This window comes from Pelobates fuscus, chromosome 6, assembly GCF_036172605.1.
Source record: "Pelobates fuscus isolate aPelFus1 chromosome 6, aPelFus1.pri, whole genome shotgun sequence".
NCBI classification, from domain to species: Eukaryota; Metazoa; Chordata; class Amphibia; order Anura; family Pelobatidae; genus Pelobates; species Pelobates fuscus.
In genome coordinates this window covers 173,103,104-173,118,646 of record NC_086322.1, presented here as the reverse complement: position 1 = coordinate 173,118,646, position 15,543 = coordinate 173,103,104, and the positions used below count along the sequence as shown (strand labels likewise).

The 15,543-nt window shown below is 37.0% G+C and overlaps 1 protein-coding gene across 1 annotated transcript in view; it reads right to left on the bottom strand.

The window, feature by feature from the left end:
• Positions 1 to 9,917: 9,917 nt before the first annotated feature.
• Positions 9,918 to 15,543, bottom strand: part of TMEM184C (transmembrane protein 184C) — a 32,018-nt gene continuing 26,392 nt past the window's right edge. Inside the window, exons 8-10 of the mRNA XM_063458485.1 lie at positions 14,427 to 14,526; positions 13,262 to 13,433; positions 9,918 to 10,607 (exon numbers count right to left, since the gene is read on the bottom strand). Of these exons, the coding sequence (XP_063314555.1) occupies positions 10,303 to 10,607; positions 13,262 to 13,433; positions 14,427 to 14,526 (577 nt within the window). The 3' untranslated portion in view covers positions 9,918 to 10,302. The remainder of the gene's footprint in view (positions 10,608 to 13,261; positions 13,434 to 14,426; positions 14,527 to 15,543) is intronic.

Genomic DNA, 15,543 nt, shown 5'->3' with positions numbered 1-15,543 from the left:
TCTCAGTGCCCCTATGTCTCCCAGTGCCACTATGTCTCCCAAGTGTCTTAGTGTCCCCGGATCTCTGTGTCCCCATGTCTCTCAGTGTCCCCTAGTATCCTACTGACACAGGACACACTGAGACATGGGGACACTGGGAGAAATGGGGACACAGACACTGGGAGACTAGGGGACTGGGCGACATGGGGACACTGATGCCAGGCTATCCTTCCAATTCTTTGGACAGACATGCCCCCTTTTTGGGCATGTTCGCCCCTTTTGGCAGTTCTGGTCACATGATTCGCGTCAGTGACCCACCCTTTTACCCCACCCATTGACTTCCTGCTTCACTGGACACTGCTGTTAGGGGGTATGGATTTATTTGAAAGATGAAAGCATAAATTAGATAAAGAGATTAGCATAGAGTATGTGTTTTCTTATAGCTGCATCCTTTGAGTTTCCCTCCAACACCAACTCCATCAGATACATGACGTTTGAGAGGTATGACTGTTTTAGTGTTTTTGGTCGATAAGATTATGTAATTAGGCCCCATCATAAATGGCCCTGCCCCCAGCATGGGGTCCCCATACAGTGACATACAATCCCCGCCCAGGCGTCTGTGTCTGGGAGATAATTAATTTACTGGCCTTTGACTATCTCCCAGATACAGAGGACCAAACATAAAAACACGAAAGTACCCAAAAGCACAGTAAAATTATACAGGAACCCCACATGTCTTATATCACCAAATAGCCTTGCTCAGAGCGCCCATGTTGTCCAAATAGGGCTCAGATACATGCAGTGGGGCAAAGTTCTGACTGGGCTCACAAAATAGTTCCAGGAGAGATAGCTTTCGGCCGGTCAGCTTTCAGGAGTTCCTGTGGGTGACGAAATGGGTGCTCCCACTGGCTCTTAGGGGGTGATGGTTTCCCCAGTTCATAATAACTTCCCTGCTATTAGCGCTCTCCTAGCATGTCTACAGGTGACACTTGAAAAATTAGAATATCGTGCAAAAGTTAATTTATTTCAGTAATGCAACGTAAAAGGGGAAACTAATATATGAGATAGACGCATTACATGCAAAGCAAGATAGTTCAAGCTGTGATTTGTCACAATCGCACTGTGGAAATTAGTTCCACAGATTTGATGACCAAGTACCGTTGTCAGCATTCGGGAGACAAAATGGCCGCCATTTAACAGGGCACATGTATTCGGTTATACAAATGGCGGCCACCCAGCTCTCAGCACTAGATGTCATTCAGGAGAGGGAAAATTTAGAGCCAGGGGAGTGTTCGACAAACGAAAAGTGTGTAATCTTTGCATTTGCCATACCTCCAGTGGGAAATGGACTGTGGATGGCCAGGGACTCTCTGTTAAATTTATCAAAATAATGGTTTTAAAGTGAATGGGGGGGGATATTAGCAGGGGCTTTCGGGAATTATAACAAATGTTAACCAGCTTGTCAAAAGGATCAAATTCCTCTGCTAGACTTTACTGATATAATGCCAGTATATTTGCTAAAAATGCTCACCCCCTGCTGTTATACATTACTGGAAGTTTGAATGTTTTTTTTTATCATATCAGAGAGGGCGGAGGGATAAATTGAGTCTACCATTTCACTGTTGGCATTACCTTAGCAGTCCACAGCAAGATAGAGATTGCTTTAGCAGTTTTAAATACCTTTATTTTAGAAATATGATTAAAAATGTATTTACTGTATATAAGAATTATGCGCAAATGCAGACCTTTTTACATTCTGTTACCATTTTGAGTAAGCTGTACTGCTAGTAATGCCTTCAGCGTCCTTGCATATACTTATAAGCAAGGTATTTGACCGCTTTTATTTATCTTTTTTTGTCACACCTACTATATATGAGACAAAGAATGCATTTCCCTTTTCATACTAACATTTTAAACTCTGTGAAATATTGTAAGATGAAGTACACTGTATACTGTCTGAAGCTCTTCGTTTCCCAAATATTTTTTATTAAGAAAAGGAATGGATAAGTGAAAAATAAAAATTGTGTACATTTACATACTTTACATTTTAAAGCTTGCATAGCAACACAATAGCTGTGTTTTTATGTATGTGACCAGCTGTGCATCCATTGCTTCAAATAAATGTTATTTGTTTTCAATCAAAAAGTGCACATTAGTGAAGGGGCTAAAGGACTCCCCAAGCACAAAAACACTCAATGGTAATGAATCGTTTTTGGTGAAAAAGACCCAGACATTTTTTTTTGTGCCACTCGAGGCATATCCTCACTGAATAATTTCATGTTCTGTGTACACCTATGAGGATTAGCCTAATAGAGGAGGAATGGCTGCCAGGAGGATGCAGCCTAATGCTGGATTAAAGACCATTATTGGAACCAGATTCATTGTGAAAAAAATGTTTTTAAAACAAGGAATCTCAGAAGCTTGAAATGATCTATTGGTATCTGATGAGTCCTACAAATGTTAACCAGCCATGCTTTTAACTTGCTTGAAAGATTGTTATAAAAGACTCCATCTTGAATTACAATTCTTTCCTAGGAATAGGTTTATTCTTTTCAAGTTTATAATTAACCTCCAATGGCTTTTGGGCCTAACACACAAGTTGGGATGCCTTATGGCAAACGCTATACTTGTGGATAGCAGACAATAATGTAACTTTTGTTAATACTTTATATATAAAAGGTTGTCATTTTAAATCAATCCCAAGTCACATTAGTACAAACTCGGTTCTAAATGTCTGAAAAAAGGACCGGACTGCTGGTCTAAAATCAATATAAGAAAAAGAAAAAAACCACAACTAGTATTCTAAGACAAGGGTAAGCATAAACACCTACTATGCATTCCTGATGAGCTCTGTGTCCTGACAGAACAAAACGCGTTCCTTGTTACTTTGTTATTCTGTTCCTATCTGAGGGTACTAAGGTGACAAGTTGCATCAGCTTAGCTTCTGGAATTCATAAAACATTTTAGGGAATTAGCCGTTTTGTGCCCTTTCCTTTTCCTCTAAACTTTTTCTTTTGACAGACTATACACGCCACCCTGTGGCAAATAGCGCTATTGCAACATCTATAGGAAGCTTAATAATGCTCTATACTAGGAGTAGGCAACCTTCGGCACTTCAGATGTTGTGGACTACATGTCCCTGAATGCTCTTACAGCCATAATACTAGCAAAGTATCAGGGGAGATGTAGTCCACAGCATTTGGAGGGCCAAAGGTTGCCTACCCTTGGCTCTATACTAATTATAGTTAGTGGGACCATCTGGGGTACCAGGAATCCCCATGGTGGATGATCAATTTACAGATTTCTGATAGACATTTGAGCAGGTGCCTATACTTACATTTTTATTTGAACGCTAGTTGTGGAGTTTTTTCTCTTACATAGATTTTATACAAGCAGTCTGATACATTTTTCAGACATTTTGAAGCTTGTATTACTGTAGCACTGGGGATTTATCTTTTATGAATACTTTATATGAAAATAAAGTTTTATTGTCTGCTCTCCACTTGCTCTTTCAATTATGTTGTGGATTGTTGTGAACTGTAATTTCGTGTTTCGATCTTGAGCCAAACGTGTCCTTTTATCTGATCTTTTTAGATCTTATTTAAATTTTAGTTTGTATCCATCCCTAAAGATTGAAATAATTCATATATCTAAATATTGGTGGACCAGAATAGGTGGAAAAATGTCAGGTGACCTAACTCTATTATACAGTTACATAGGCTGAAAAGAGATGTGTTCATCAAATTCAGCCTTCCTCACATGTGTTTTTTTGCTGTTGATCTAAAAGATGGCTTAAAAACCCCAGCCTGAAGCACTTCCAATTTTGCAACAAACTAGAAAAAAAAATCCTTCTTGACCCCAGAATGGCAGTCAGATTTATCTTTGGATCAAGGAGCTATTACCCTACAGTTGAAAAATTATATAATTAAATATTATGTTTTTTGCAAGTATGCATCTAGTTGCTTTTTAAACATCTGTACAGACTCTGATAAAACCACTTCTTCGGGCAGAGAATTCCACAGTAAAAAAATACTTTTCTTTGCCTTAGACAAAATTTTCTTTCTTCCAGTCTAAACACATGACCCCGTGTCCTTTGTATAACCCTGTTTGTGAAGAGATATCCAGACAATGGTTTGTATTGGCCCCAGATATATTTGTATAATGTTATAATTTCCCGTCTGACGCGCAGTTTCATATTATGTTTGTTAACCTTTCTTCATAGCTAATATGCTCCATTCCATTTATTAATTTTGTAGCCTGCTCTGCACTTTTTCTAGTACCATAATATCCTTCTTTAGAACACGTGCCCAAAATTGCACAGCATATGCAATATGTGCTCTTACCAGTGATTTATAAAGAGGCAACATTTTATTCTCAACCCGAGAATTATTGCCCTTTGTCATACAAACAATACCTTATGGCCTTAGCCACTGCTGATTGACATTGCACATCGTTGCCTAGTTTGTTGTCCATAACAATTCCCAAACTTCCTTGTGTGTTGTTATCCCTAATTCACTACCATTTAGCGTATAAGTTGCTTGTGCATTCTTTACTCCAAAGTGCATAACTTTGCATTTTTCTACATTAACCCCTTAAGGACCAAACCTCTGGAATAAAATGGAATCAAGACGTGTCAGACATGTCATGTGTCCTTAAGGGGTTAAGGACACAACTTCTGGAATAAAAGGAAATCATGATGGAATATTTCCGTCATGTGTCATTAAGGGGTTAAATTTAATCTGCCATTTGAGTGCCCAGTCGATCTAAATCCCTCTGCAGCAAGTAATATCTTGCTCACATTGTATTACTTTACAGAGTTTTGTGTCATCTGCAAACACTGAAACAGGACTTTCAAAGCTTATTTCAAGATAATTTATAAATATGTTAAATAGAAGCGGTCCCAGAACAGAACCCCGAGGGACACCACTTATCACTGCTGTCCAGCTTGAAAATTTACCATTGATGAAAACTCTATGTACTCTATTTTTAAGCCAATGTTTGACCCAAGAACAAGAGTTCTCAACAATTCCCAATTTCTTTTGAGTTTGAACACTAATTTGTTGTGTGGAAGTGTATCAAACGCCTTGGCAAAATCAACGTAGGTCACATCCCCTGCAACTTCTACTTACTTATAATGCAAATAAGCTAGTTTGACATGATCTGTTTCATTAAACCATGCTGATTTTACTGATAACCACATTCTTCTCAATGAATTAATGAATATTATTCCTTTAAGAACCTTTCAAATAAATACTTTCCCAGCCACAGAAGTTAAGCTCACAGGTCTATAATTTGCAGGCATTCTAGTTCAGGACTGTGTACCTTGATAAATTCTTGGCATTGGACCCATCACATCACTTCAATTGGGTATAGTCAACCTTTGGCACTCCAGATATTATTTACTATATATCCACTCATTCTTTGCCAGCATTGTGGCTGTTAAAAGCATTAAGTGAGATGTAGTCCACAACATCAAGTTTGCCTATCCCCGACTTAGATAATCTATTAGATGACTATTTATCTTCTTTTCCAATTTATAGGTTCTACTTTCCCAATAGGATCCTGCCTTATTTCTTTGGTCCCTTCACGGTGTCTGCTCCAGTCTTGTGGTAGAGTCTGCCTTCTGTGTTCCGTTGTATCTTCCCTATTAAGAGTGTACCCTGAAAGAAAAAGCACACCGGTTTGCTTGAACCCCTTTAGGACCAAACTTCTGGAATAAAAGGGAATCATGACATGTCACATGTCCTTGAGGGGTTAAAACCGGTATATTCAATGCTCTTTTTGAAAGCGCTGACCCAGCCTTTACTCATAGAAAATTTTGATTAAATCAAACAAGTTCTCTGAAAAAAACTGCTGTTGATCAAAAATCTTCCAAGAAGAAAGGCAGGGGTTCCCCACCCAGCCCTCAAGTACCCCCAACTAGTCCAGGATTTAGGGATTACCATGTTGTGTCTAAAGTGTTTGTTTTCTTGTAAAAACACTGTAAACACAACTGCAGCACCCTATGGTTTGTGTTCACGCTGAGTGGAGAGTGGGAACTACTAAATGTGCCTTAATGTCTTCCCTTCAAACTAAATAAAATAAATTCGGTCCAGTCACAGGATTGCTGCAGGAAGGCAAGTTTATTGGAATAAAAAGTGCAAGGTTTCAGCCTACACAGAGGCCTTTATCAAGCTTGATAAAGGCCTCTGTGTAGGACAAAACCTTGCACTTTTTGTTCCAATAAACCTGCCTTCCTGCAGCAATCCTGTGCCTGGACCTAATTTATTTTATCTACTAAACTGGGTTTTGCCAACCCTGGCCCTGATAAGCACCTACATGCCTAAGAGTGAGTGCGCTATACTCCGTTTGTGAATCCCCTTCAAACTTCAAAGACACAGAAAAATGAAGACCCCAAACTCTGCAAACCTCCCGAGTATCTGCATGAAGCCTGGCTGTCATTGGGGGGGGGGGGGGGGGGGAGGCCTGTGTGAGTGGTGACCTTAAAACCAGCTTCAGATGGACTGCCTGAGACCTACTTGTGGTATTGGATGAACCCATATTGACAAAAATATTTCTACTGTCCTGTTTAATAGTGCAGGGTTTTCTGTTTTTTTTATGCTTCCATTATAATATGTACCCAGTGGCTCCATAACTCCTATGTTCTCATATTCTACATTTCCTATTAAAAAAATGTGCAGTGCTGTCAAATGCCATACAATTGTCTTACTAGGTCTATTGATCTGTTTGCTCTAGCTGTTTTGACATTGCAAACGTGTTTGTATAATCTATGTACAACTAAAATAATTTTTTTTTAAAATAGCTGCTCAGCTAAAACAGCTTGTGACATGAGAAACCTAATAAATGAAACACTTAAATTGCTTTTGCCACTGTAAAAAGTTCTGTCACAAAGAAGACTTTTATTAGAAGATCGTGCATTTAATTTACATTGGTTTCCACAGCACATTGCATAGAAGATGTAAATCGTGTCAATCATGACTCGGGAGTTTAAAAAAAATAAAAAAAGGGGGAGGGAGGAAGGCCTTGGCTTTCCATTCACTTAGAAAAAGTTTTACTTCAGGCACTATATTCCTGTATAATAGCTTACACAACAGAGTAAATAGACTTTGGCAGAGTTGAAGGATGCAGGGGAATCTCTCAAATTAAGTCTGAAGTTTAAAAAACAAAAACAAAATTACATTCAAGTGGTTTTCCGGCTTTAGTGAATAAACGTATATTTACAACAGGTCATGTGTGGTAAGTTACATAAAATTTTGTACGTATTTCAAATACACATTTCACTGTTTGTTACATTACAATTCAGAATGAAATTAAGCGTTAGGCTAAGCTCAAGCGTTAAGTTCAAAATATTAAGTGTGCTTCCCCTCCACATTAACGATATGAGGATTTACATTAGTTGCTGTTCCAAAATCAGTTGCGGGGGCCTGGGAATGTAATTCATCTGAAGGAACAAATACTGTTGTCAGCTCAGCACATTGCTGGCTCAAGCAGCATTCCTCATAAGTCCAATATGTAACAGTGACATAAATTTATAGTGCAAAGAGTCAAAATAAAATAGCTAAAATCAGAAATTAAATAACTGATTATAGTACAGGTTTACACAATCAAAGTTTGAGAGTTTACAGTTTACAATAAAATAAATAAAATCACTGAAACAATGTTCAAACTAACCGAAGAATACAAAATAAGCATTAAGAACTATATATATTTTTATTAACATCTTGCCTCAGACATATTATTATTGTTAGCAATTAGATAGCGCCACGCTATTCCGCAGTGATTTACAACTATAAATATTTACTGAACTTAAATATTTGTCCACTGATGCCTAGTAATGGCCCACATTTTCTATTTCAGATTATGTTATAGTAGCTATAAACAATCCCATTCTGAAAGAAGCACAAAAGGACTTCTGATTACAAGGAACATTATCTCCTTTTCACAATAAGAGCGACATTGAAATGGCACATGATAGGCAAAATAGCACATTGCTGCATATGTGCTATAAAAATTCAGAAGGCAAGAAAGATGCGTAAAAAACTAATTCAGTACACTTCGCTAACTCTATAGAAGTGCATGGCAGGGAATGATTGACAGAACTGGGAGAGAGACCATTTTCAGGTTGCTAGTCTGTTAGCACATTGTGTAGATTATTTTAGTGATAAAAATAAATAAAAATCAACCTTACAGTGGTTTTCCCATGACAGGTACACTATATATCAGGGGAGGGCAGAATGTACTTTAAAGAAAAAAGTAATAAAGAACACAATGAAAGAAGCACGTTTTGCCCGAATGTGTAAAAGTTGGAGAACATGACATTTACAGCCTCATTGTAGAGCAGCGGTCCTCAAACTCCGGCCCCCCAGATGTTGCTGAACTACAACTCCCATGATTCTCTGGCTATCTATGTAATTCAGAGAATCATGGGAGTTGTAGTTCAGCAACATCTGGGGGGCCGGAGTTTGAGAGAAAGAAATACTAAAAAAAAAAAAAACTGTGGACTTGTATGCAATAAAATATATATTTCAGTTGGTTTCTTAAAAAAAACCTATTACCACGATCAATGACAAGAAGCCACATTTTATAATCTTTACAATGCAATAACTACAAAAAAGGGGATGTGAGTTGCCACTTTACATTCTTTATGTAGTATGTTTTAGGAGTACACCAAACAATACTACAAAACATGCAGGATTTCTATCGGTTAATGCCAATAAAACATACAATCGCCATAAATGTGATCACCAGAAAATGCAGAATATATGTACTTTATAAATGTCTACAAACACCAGAAACCACAATGGCATATAATGGTGTTTGGCTAGGCCTGTTCATTTAAGCAGTACAGAAGTTACTGAAGTCATGCCAAACTCCAGCATATACATCAAGTCTTAACCTGCACAACTTTTGGTTGATTCTGTCTCTTGCATCTCTGTGTTTTCTTGTAATTCATCTGAAGGAACAAATACCGTTGTCAACTCAGCACATTGCTGGCAAACCTCGTGCTCCAAAAATAGCGAAGGAGAGAAATTTAAACCTGCATACCCTGGACACATTTACTTCTTAAAAGACATAGCACTATAATGTAAAACTGGAAGAAGCACTCACACATAAAAATTGAAAAAAAAATCGCTCACAATATATCAATTATGAACAAAAATATAAGGCTTTGTGGCAAAAAAAATATAAATTAAAAACAATTACAATTACAGACATCCACTCTACATTGATGGTCACTTTCTATCCAGTTGCAAGCTTCTACCGAAATTACTCTTTAAGCCTATAGATTTAACTATCTAATTTTATTAAGCTCCTTTTATTAATAGTATGGTTTTGAGGAATATAAAAATCAGACACAAAGCAACAATATTGAAAATTAATTTGAAACCCCTAATACGTTGTTGTCCAAAAATATGCCCGTAGAAATATTGTAACATCAACATAACATATTGACTGCTATTAACCTTTGAAGTTCACTCTGTACTGCAATACACTCTAGCCCCATTTATACCCAAGGGAACCTATAGAATGGGGCTTACACTGGGTCCTAAAAGCAATGTTTACACTTACCAGCAGCCATATCAAACCGATAAAAAAACCAAAAAAAAAAACCACTAATATCCCATACAAGCTAATCCTTATTCAAAAACAAATACTACATTAAAAGATTTGGACAATACATAAATAATTGTGAGTAAGGAGGAGCGTGACCATGTACAAAATAATTTATAATGATGAATAATATTTGAACAAATAACCTGGTCAGAAACATACTATAATGCTCCTAAAATTTAGTTTTTACCCAAACTATTAAACCCTTTTTCATGTCATCACCACAGCGTCAAAATGTCAGATATTGTGCATCTTTTCAGGTTGCTGTCAATAAACATAGATACTAAGCAATATATATATATATATATATTTTTTTTTTCTTAAAATCTGTTTGTGCTTTGTGGCATAGAATGCAGTTATTTGATGGTCTGAGGAAGTTGAGGCTTAAATGCGCTGTATTATTAGGTAATCTATAAATAGCTGTATTTTATTCACAGCAGGCCATTACTGGAGGTGTATGACAACAAAAATATATAAAAAAACAAAAACAAAAAAAAACCCACCAGGTACAACCATATTATAACCATCCTTACTGCTTTCGGAATCAACATTGACTTTAACCAGGCTTCCTTTTGTCAGAAAATGATGTAAGCAGCAGATAAAATAAATATAACCGTTGGGGATCCATTTTTTTTTCTCCTGTTTTTGCAACCTGAACTAGCTCTGGCCATTAGAACATTTGGCAATTCTCTGTTAAAAATGTCTGGGTTGTTAGGATTCTAAATGCTTGCCGCTTTCAAATGAGACCTCCTCGCTATCCTCAGTCACTGGCACCTGAGTATCTTGGTCAGGAGTGTCAGCACTGTAGAGTTCCTCTGGGGCGGTTGCGGAAGTAGGTGTAGTTTGAGGTGTTATTGTCTGGCCAAACCCTTTGTAGTGTCCTGATGGAGAAGGCGGCATAGAGGAGGCTGCAGACAATGGATCCTGAGTAGATGAAGAAAGCAAGCTAGTGTGTTCATTTTGTTCTAAGTCATCTGTGAAAAACATCTTCCGAGGTCTGCCCAAAACTGTCCGTCCTGCAAATGTAAAAACGCCTAACTTAGAACTGGTGATTACACTGCAAAATTTTATGGAAAGCAAAGAAAATAAAAAAAATAATTCAAAAAGAGACAAAAAATGGTAACTCATAAGGCTAACCAAGCATATCTTTAACAAATTAAATAAGGAACTGTAGTAGAACATTTAAACCCCACCACCAGTGCATAATAATAATAATCTTCCCTTAAAAGTTTATCTGAGGAATATTTTGAATATACATGCATTAATTCAAAACATCTTTTACTTATTTAAACATTTTCCTCGTTCCATAAATAAAATCAACAAAATAATTATAGGACATATTTTAATTGCTGCCACTTGTTCACTACCCCGATACTGGAAATCTCCCAAATTACTGTCAATTAACCCATTAAGGACACATGACATGTGTGACATGCCATGATTCCCTTTTATTCCAGAAGTTTGGTCCTTAAGGGGTTAAAGAAATCCTGACCTGACACTAAAAAATAAAACATATGAATTGGCCGTAAGACAACCATCCCCCTTATTAGATAAGCTATTATATTACTGGAATACATGGGAAGAAAATGTATTGTTTGTAAATAGTTATGTATCATTTATCCGTTATGTTTACATAATGCCATTATCGATATATATTTTATTTAAAGTAATGTTTTACTCTTTATTTTGATGTACAGATATAGATCTAATGATACCCCTTTTATACCAGTTTCCCCATCCCATTAATATTTATTGTATCTGTTACAACTGTTTATTGTTTATTACAATATATGGAAAAAAATAAAATATATTTGACAAAGATCAAAAAAGAAATAGGTCAGCCACATCAAATCTAGAAGTATTAGCAAACCCGAGCACAGTAATAAAATGTAAACAAAAAAAAGTTCCTCTGAGGTTCTTTATTAAGTCTTACATTACACAAATTAACTATAAAGGAACACAAAACGTACTTATGACCCAGTTTGTGTTTTGTTTGTATTTCATTATTAGTTCCTTTATATTAAATACAAATATAGAACTGCATCTAGCTTTCCAGCAGCCAGTAATTACTACTTTGCAGTTTGATGAGAAACCCTTTGGTTGTACTCAGCACTGTTTTGAATAGTATTTTTCCCCCTATTTTGCCTATGTCGGTTATGCATTGTACAAAAAAAGAAAAAAAATACTGTTAATATTGCATGTGTTGCCTGGCAGAGCCAGAAAAAAATGCAAAGTTTGACCTTGTCTATGTAAATGCAAGCAAAGTGTAATAAAACAGTTGATAAGATTATCAGTTTTCTGCTATGCAACTGCCAGCGCATAGCTACATAGAAATGTACATATAGTCAATCACATTGTAGGACATGGTCAACATGTTGAGATAGGGGTATGCAAACACTTCTGTACGGAGCATAGGGCCTCAGTCATTTACTTTCCAGCCACTGGGTTGGAGGGGCTGTATTTATTTTGACAGCATCCCCTTTTGACAATTGAGAACAAGCAATCTTTTTCTGACAATGCTAGATAAGCAAGTGTTAAATCACATTATATTTTTACACGGTTTATTATTTTATTTATGGTTGAGTAGCAATGCCTTCTTCCTAATGATAAGAGTAGGGACTGAACTAGGTAGGGAAGCCATTTTTTTTTGTTATGATGAAGAGGAGCCAGGAATTTAGGGATTCCCAAGCAGGAGGCCTCTTAAAAAGTGTGCCACTTAAGAGCATGATTTTCTTTTCTTTATTTTCTCATTCCACAGAATAGATGAGCATGTAACACGTCACTTAGTATGGTTATAAAGTAACAATAACAAATAACGATGTTGAGTAAACATGAGGTAGATATCAATACATGTCAATTAGTTATGTGACCAGACGGAAATGTAGAATGAGGGGGTTTTATGTTAGAGAAAATGATGAGATAATAAATGGCAACATGGGGTGTTGAGAGGGCCTATGCCAAGTTGTGGTCCAGAGTTGTCCCCTTGGGTGTATAGATGCGTGATGATGCGTGATCTTGAATTGAACCCGCTTATGACATATAGGGTGAGCAGGGGGGATCCATGCTTATGCATGAGCTTGACTGTGGCAGTGAGCCTTTATTAGTAATGGTCGGGCAATGTCTAAGGGAAGAGTATATATTCATTGATGGACTAGAATATAGGTAAGCTGCCCCATAGCTGTGACAGAAGTGGGTATCAATTCCAGTACTATGATAACGATTTGCTATTTTTACTAAATGGCTCTATGTACTGGGACCAGGAGTTTGGGGACTTTCTTTCATCTCTTTAGGGGATGCGTGAAGGGAACTTTGCAAGCCTATCGAGAAAAATGAATCTTACCTCAAATCACTGTATTTTCTTAGGGTCCTGAGTAAAATAAAGACATGTTGTGTCCACCATAAACCTCTCCAGTGGATGATGCAGGGTAATATTGTTTGAGTCCCCTTGTTTTCATGGAGACACAGCAATATAATATGTATTTAGCAGGCTGCAGAGACCATTTGTTAAAACTCTATACGATGCCTTTTGTTGTTAAAGTGACTGCATAGATGTTAACAGGGCTTTGAGAGGTCATAGATTATTTTTGCGTGAACGGTTTCCATATTAAAACATTTTTTGAATGAATAACACATATACAGTCATCAAAATAAGACAAACAAATGTACTTACCAACATTGCGCACTTGCTCAGATATATCTGCTCTAATATCAGAAATATCCCACATAGCAAGAAAGGAATCAAAACAAGAGCCTTCCTCTGCCTCTTGCACATAAGGCTTATATGAAAAACTGAAATGATGGGCAATGGCAGCCAAGAACATTTCAACACAAATAACAAAATCCTAGGATGAGTGGAGAAGGAGAAAACCAAAATTAAAAAAATAATAATATGGCATAACTTATTTCCTCTAGCTATATGTAAGAATATATAAATTTGAAAATAGTGAGCCGCAACTGTTTACACAACCTCTTTCAAATGAGAGAACAAATGTACTGAACTGTAACAAGCACGGTTTATAAATATAGTGTCAGAATATGGGTTATATTATCAGTGTTATTTACAAGGAATCCATAAAGAATTTCAAATTTAAGGCCATATTCACCTGGAATAAGTGCCCTTAAATTTGAAATTAATTCTGAATTCCCAACAATACACAATGTAATAAAAGTATATTTCTTTAAAAGGTCCCTCTCTAAGAACCAAAACACACTGGACTGCTAATGAGTCAAGAAACATGTTGTCTTTTGTTTATTTAGCGTATTTCGTTTTTACCAAATGATGCCACAACAATGGCAAGTAGGTAGAATTCAATTGTTAAAGCAATGCAATGTTGCTAATGTGAATAGTTGAGATGGGATGATTTCAACTCTTCAACTCTGCTTTTTCAGTAGTCACTTGTGAACTTGCCCCAGTTCATTGCTTAGTGAATAAATCCCTGAGATCTAAAAAATGTAAGCCAACAGCACATGAAAACAGTGACACCCAGGTAAAAATACATTGGCATTTCTTTACCTCACGCACTAAATCAAATGATCAACAAAAGGTTAAAAAGTGAGTTACCTGCAGCCCTGTAATACATTTGAAGACCAAATTCAGGACTTTCCATTCTACAAGTAATGAGCAAAGAAGGTGCTGTTGCTCATTACATATAGAAGAAGATTTCCTGAATCTGGTCTTTAAATGTATTATTGTTTCTTGGTGATCTCAGTGGCTACGTTTCTGAGATTGCTAAAAAGAGGCGATACGGAGAGTGGACACAGTGGAAGATGCTGATCAACAGTGGTCACTGGAATAAAGGGAGTAGTGCATGGTCAGTCTGTTGTAATTAGTTTACCTGTAGTCCTGTAGCCACATCCTTAACATTCTTCCACTCCCAGGTGTTTTTATATGATATAATTCCAACCTTCACCAACAGTGCAATAAAAACAGCTTGCCTGAGTGAAAAACAAGAGAAAAACTCATAAGCCTATATTATGTTTTATGCATGGGTAAACAACCTTGTTTTGTGCAATTAATTCACGATCACCATGTATTTTTTTTCCTCTTATGTTTATCAATTTAAACGCTGAGTGTAAAAGTGTGGATTTGACTCGTGGACAGTGCGATTATTCGGTTTGTACAACATTTTCCCAGTTGAAATTTTGTTTAGGACGTCTGATGCTCATTTATAAGACGGTTTGTAATTCATGAAAAACTATGTGGGTGGAACATTCGAACATGCCAATAAATGTGGGGGGGAAATTGTTACAATACTGCCTAGCCTAATTACTAGGCAACATCAGCTACTTTTGCCATGACAATTCTGAGTTGCCAACTTGTCATAATTACCTGAGGAAATCCCTATTAAAAAAAAATAAAAAATAATAAGTTAGACAACTTTGTATTAGAATGGGGATGGATTGGTTTTCTTTTGCAATCTTGTATTAATGAATAATGAGGAACAGCTACATAAGGAGTCATTTTAAGTTGAAAAAAGTCAGTGGGCAATGGGCGGCACACTCACCTCAACCCTTAGAACAGGCTTTCCCAAACTCCGGCCCTCCAGATGTTGCTGAACTACAACTCCCATGATTCTATGAATGAAATAGATAGGTTGAGAATTAAAGGAGTTTTAGTTCAGCAACATCTGGAGGGCCGCAGTTTGGGGAAGCCAGCCTTAGAAGAACAAAGCTTTCCCAGTTATCCAGTGATCGTCCTTCAGTTTTTTTTGTCCCCCCCCCCCCTCCAAACAAAAAAAGGCAACTGGGATAAGCTGATGATTGGGCACTGTCTGATTGTTTAATTCTCATCTACAGAATTTCTCATTGTAGTCTACTTCCCTCAAAGGACATTCCCCTAGTCTTCAATCCTTCGGTCCTTTACAAAAACAAACAAACTAATCTCTTCAGGAAAGTCAACAGCCTCCCCAAGTCATTTTTATTCCTTTCAGCTTTTTGCCCCCTTCTCTTCAA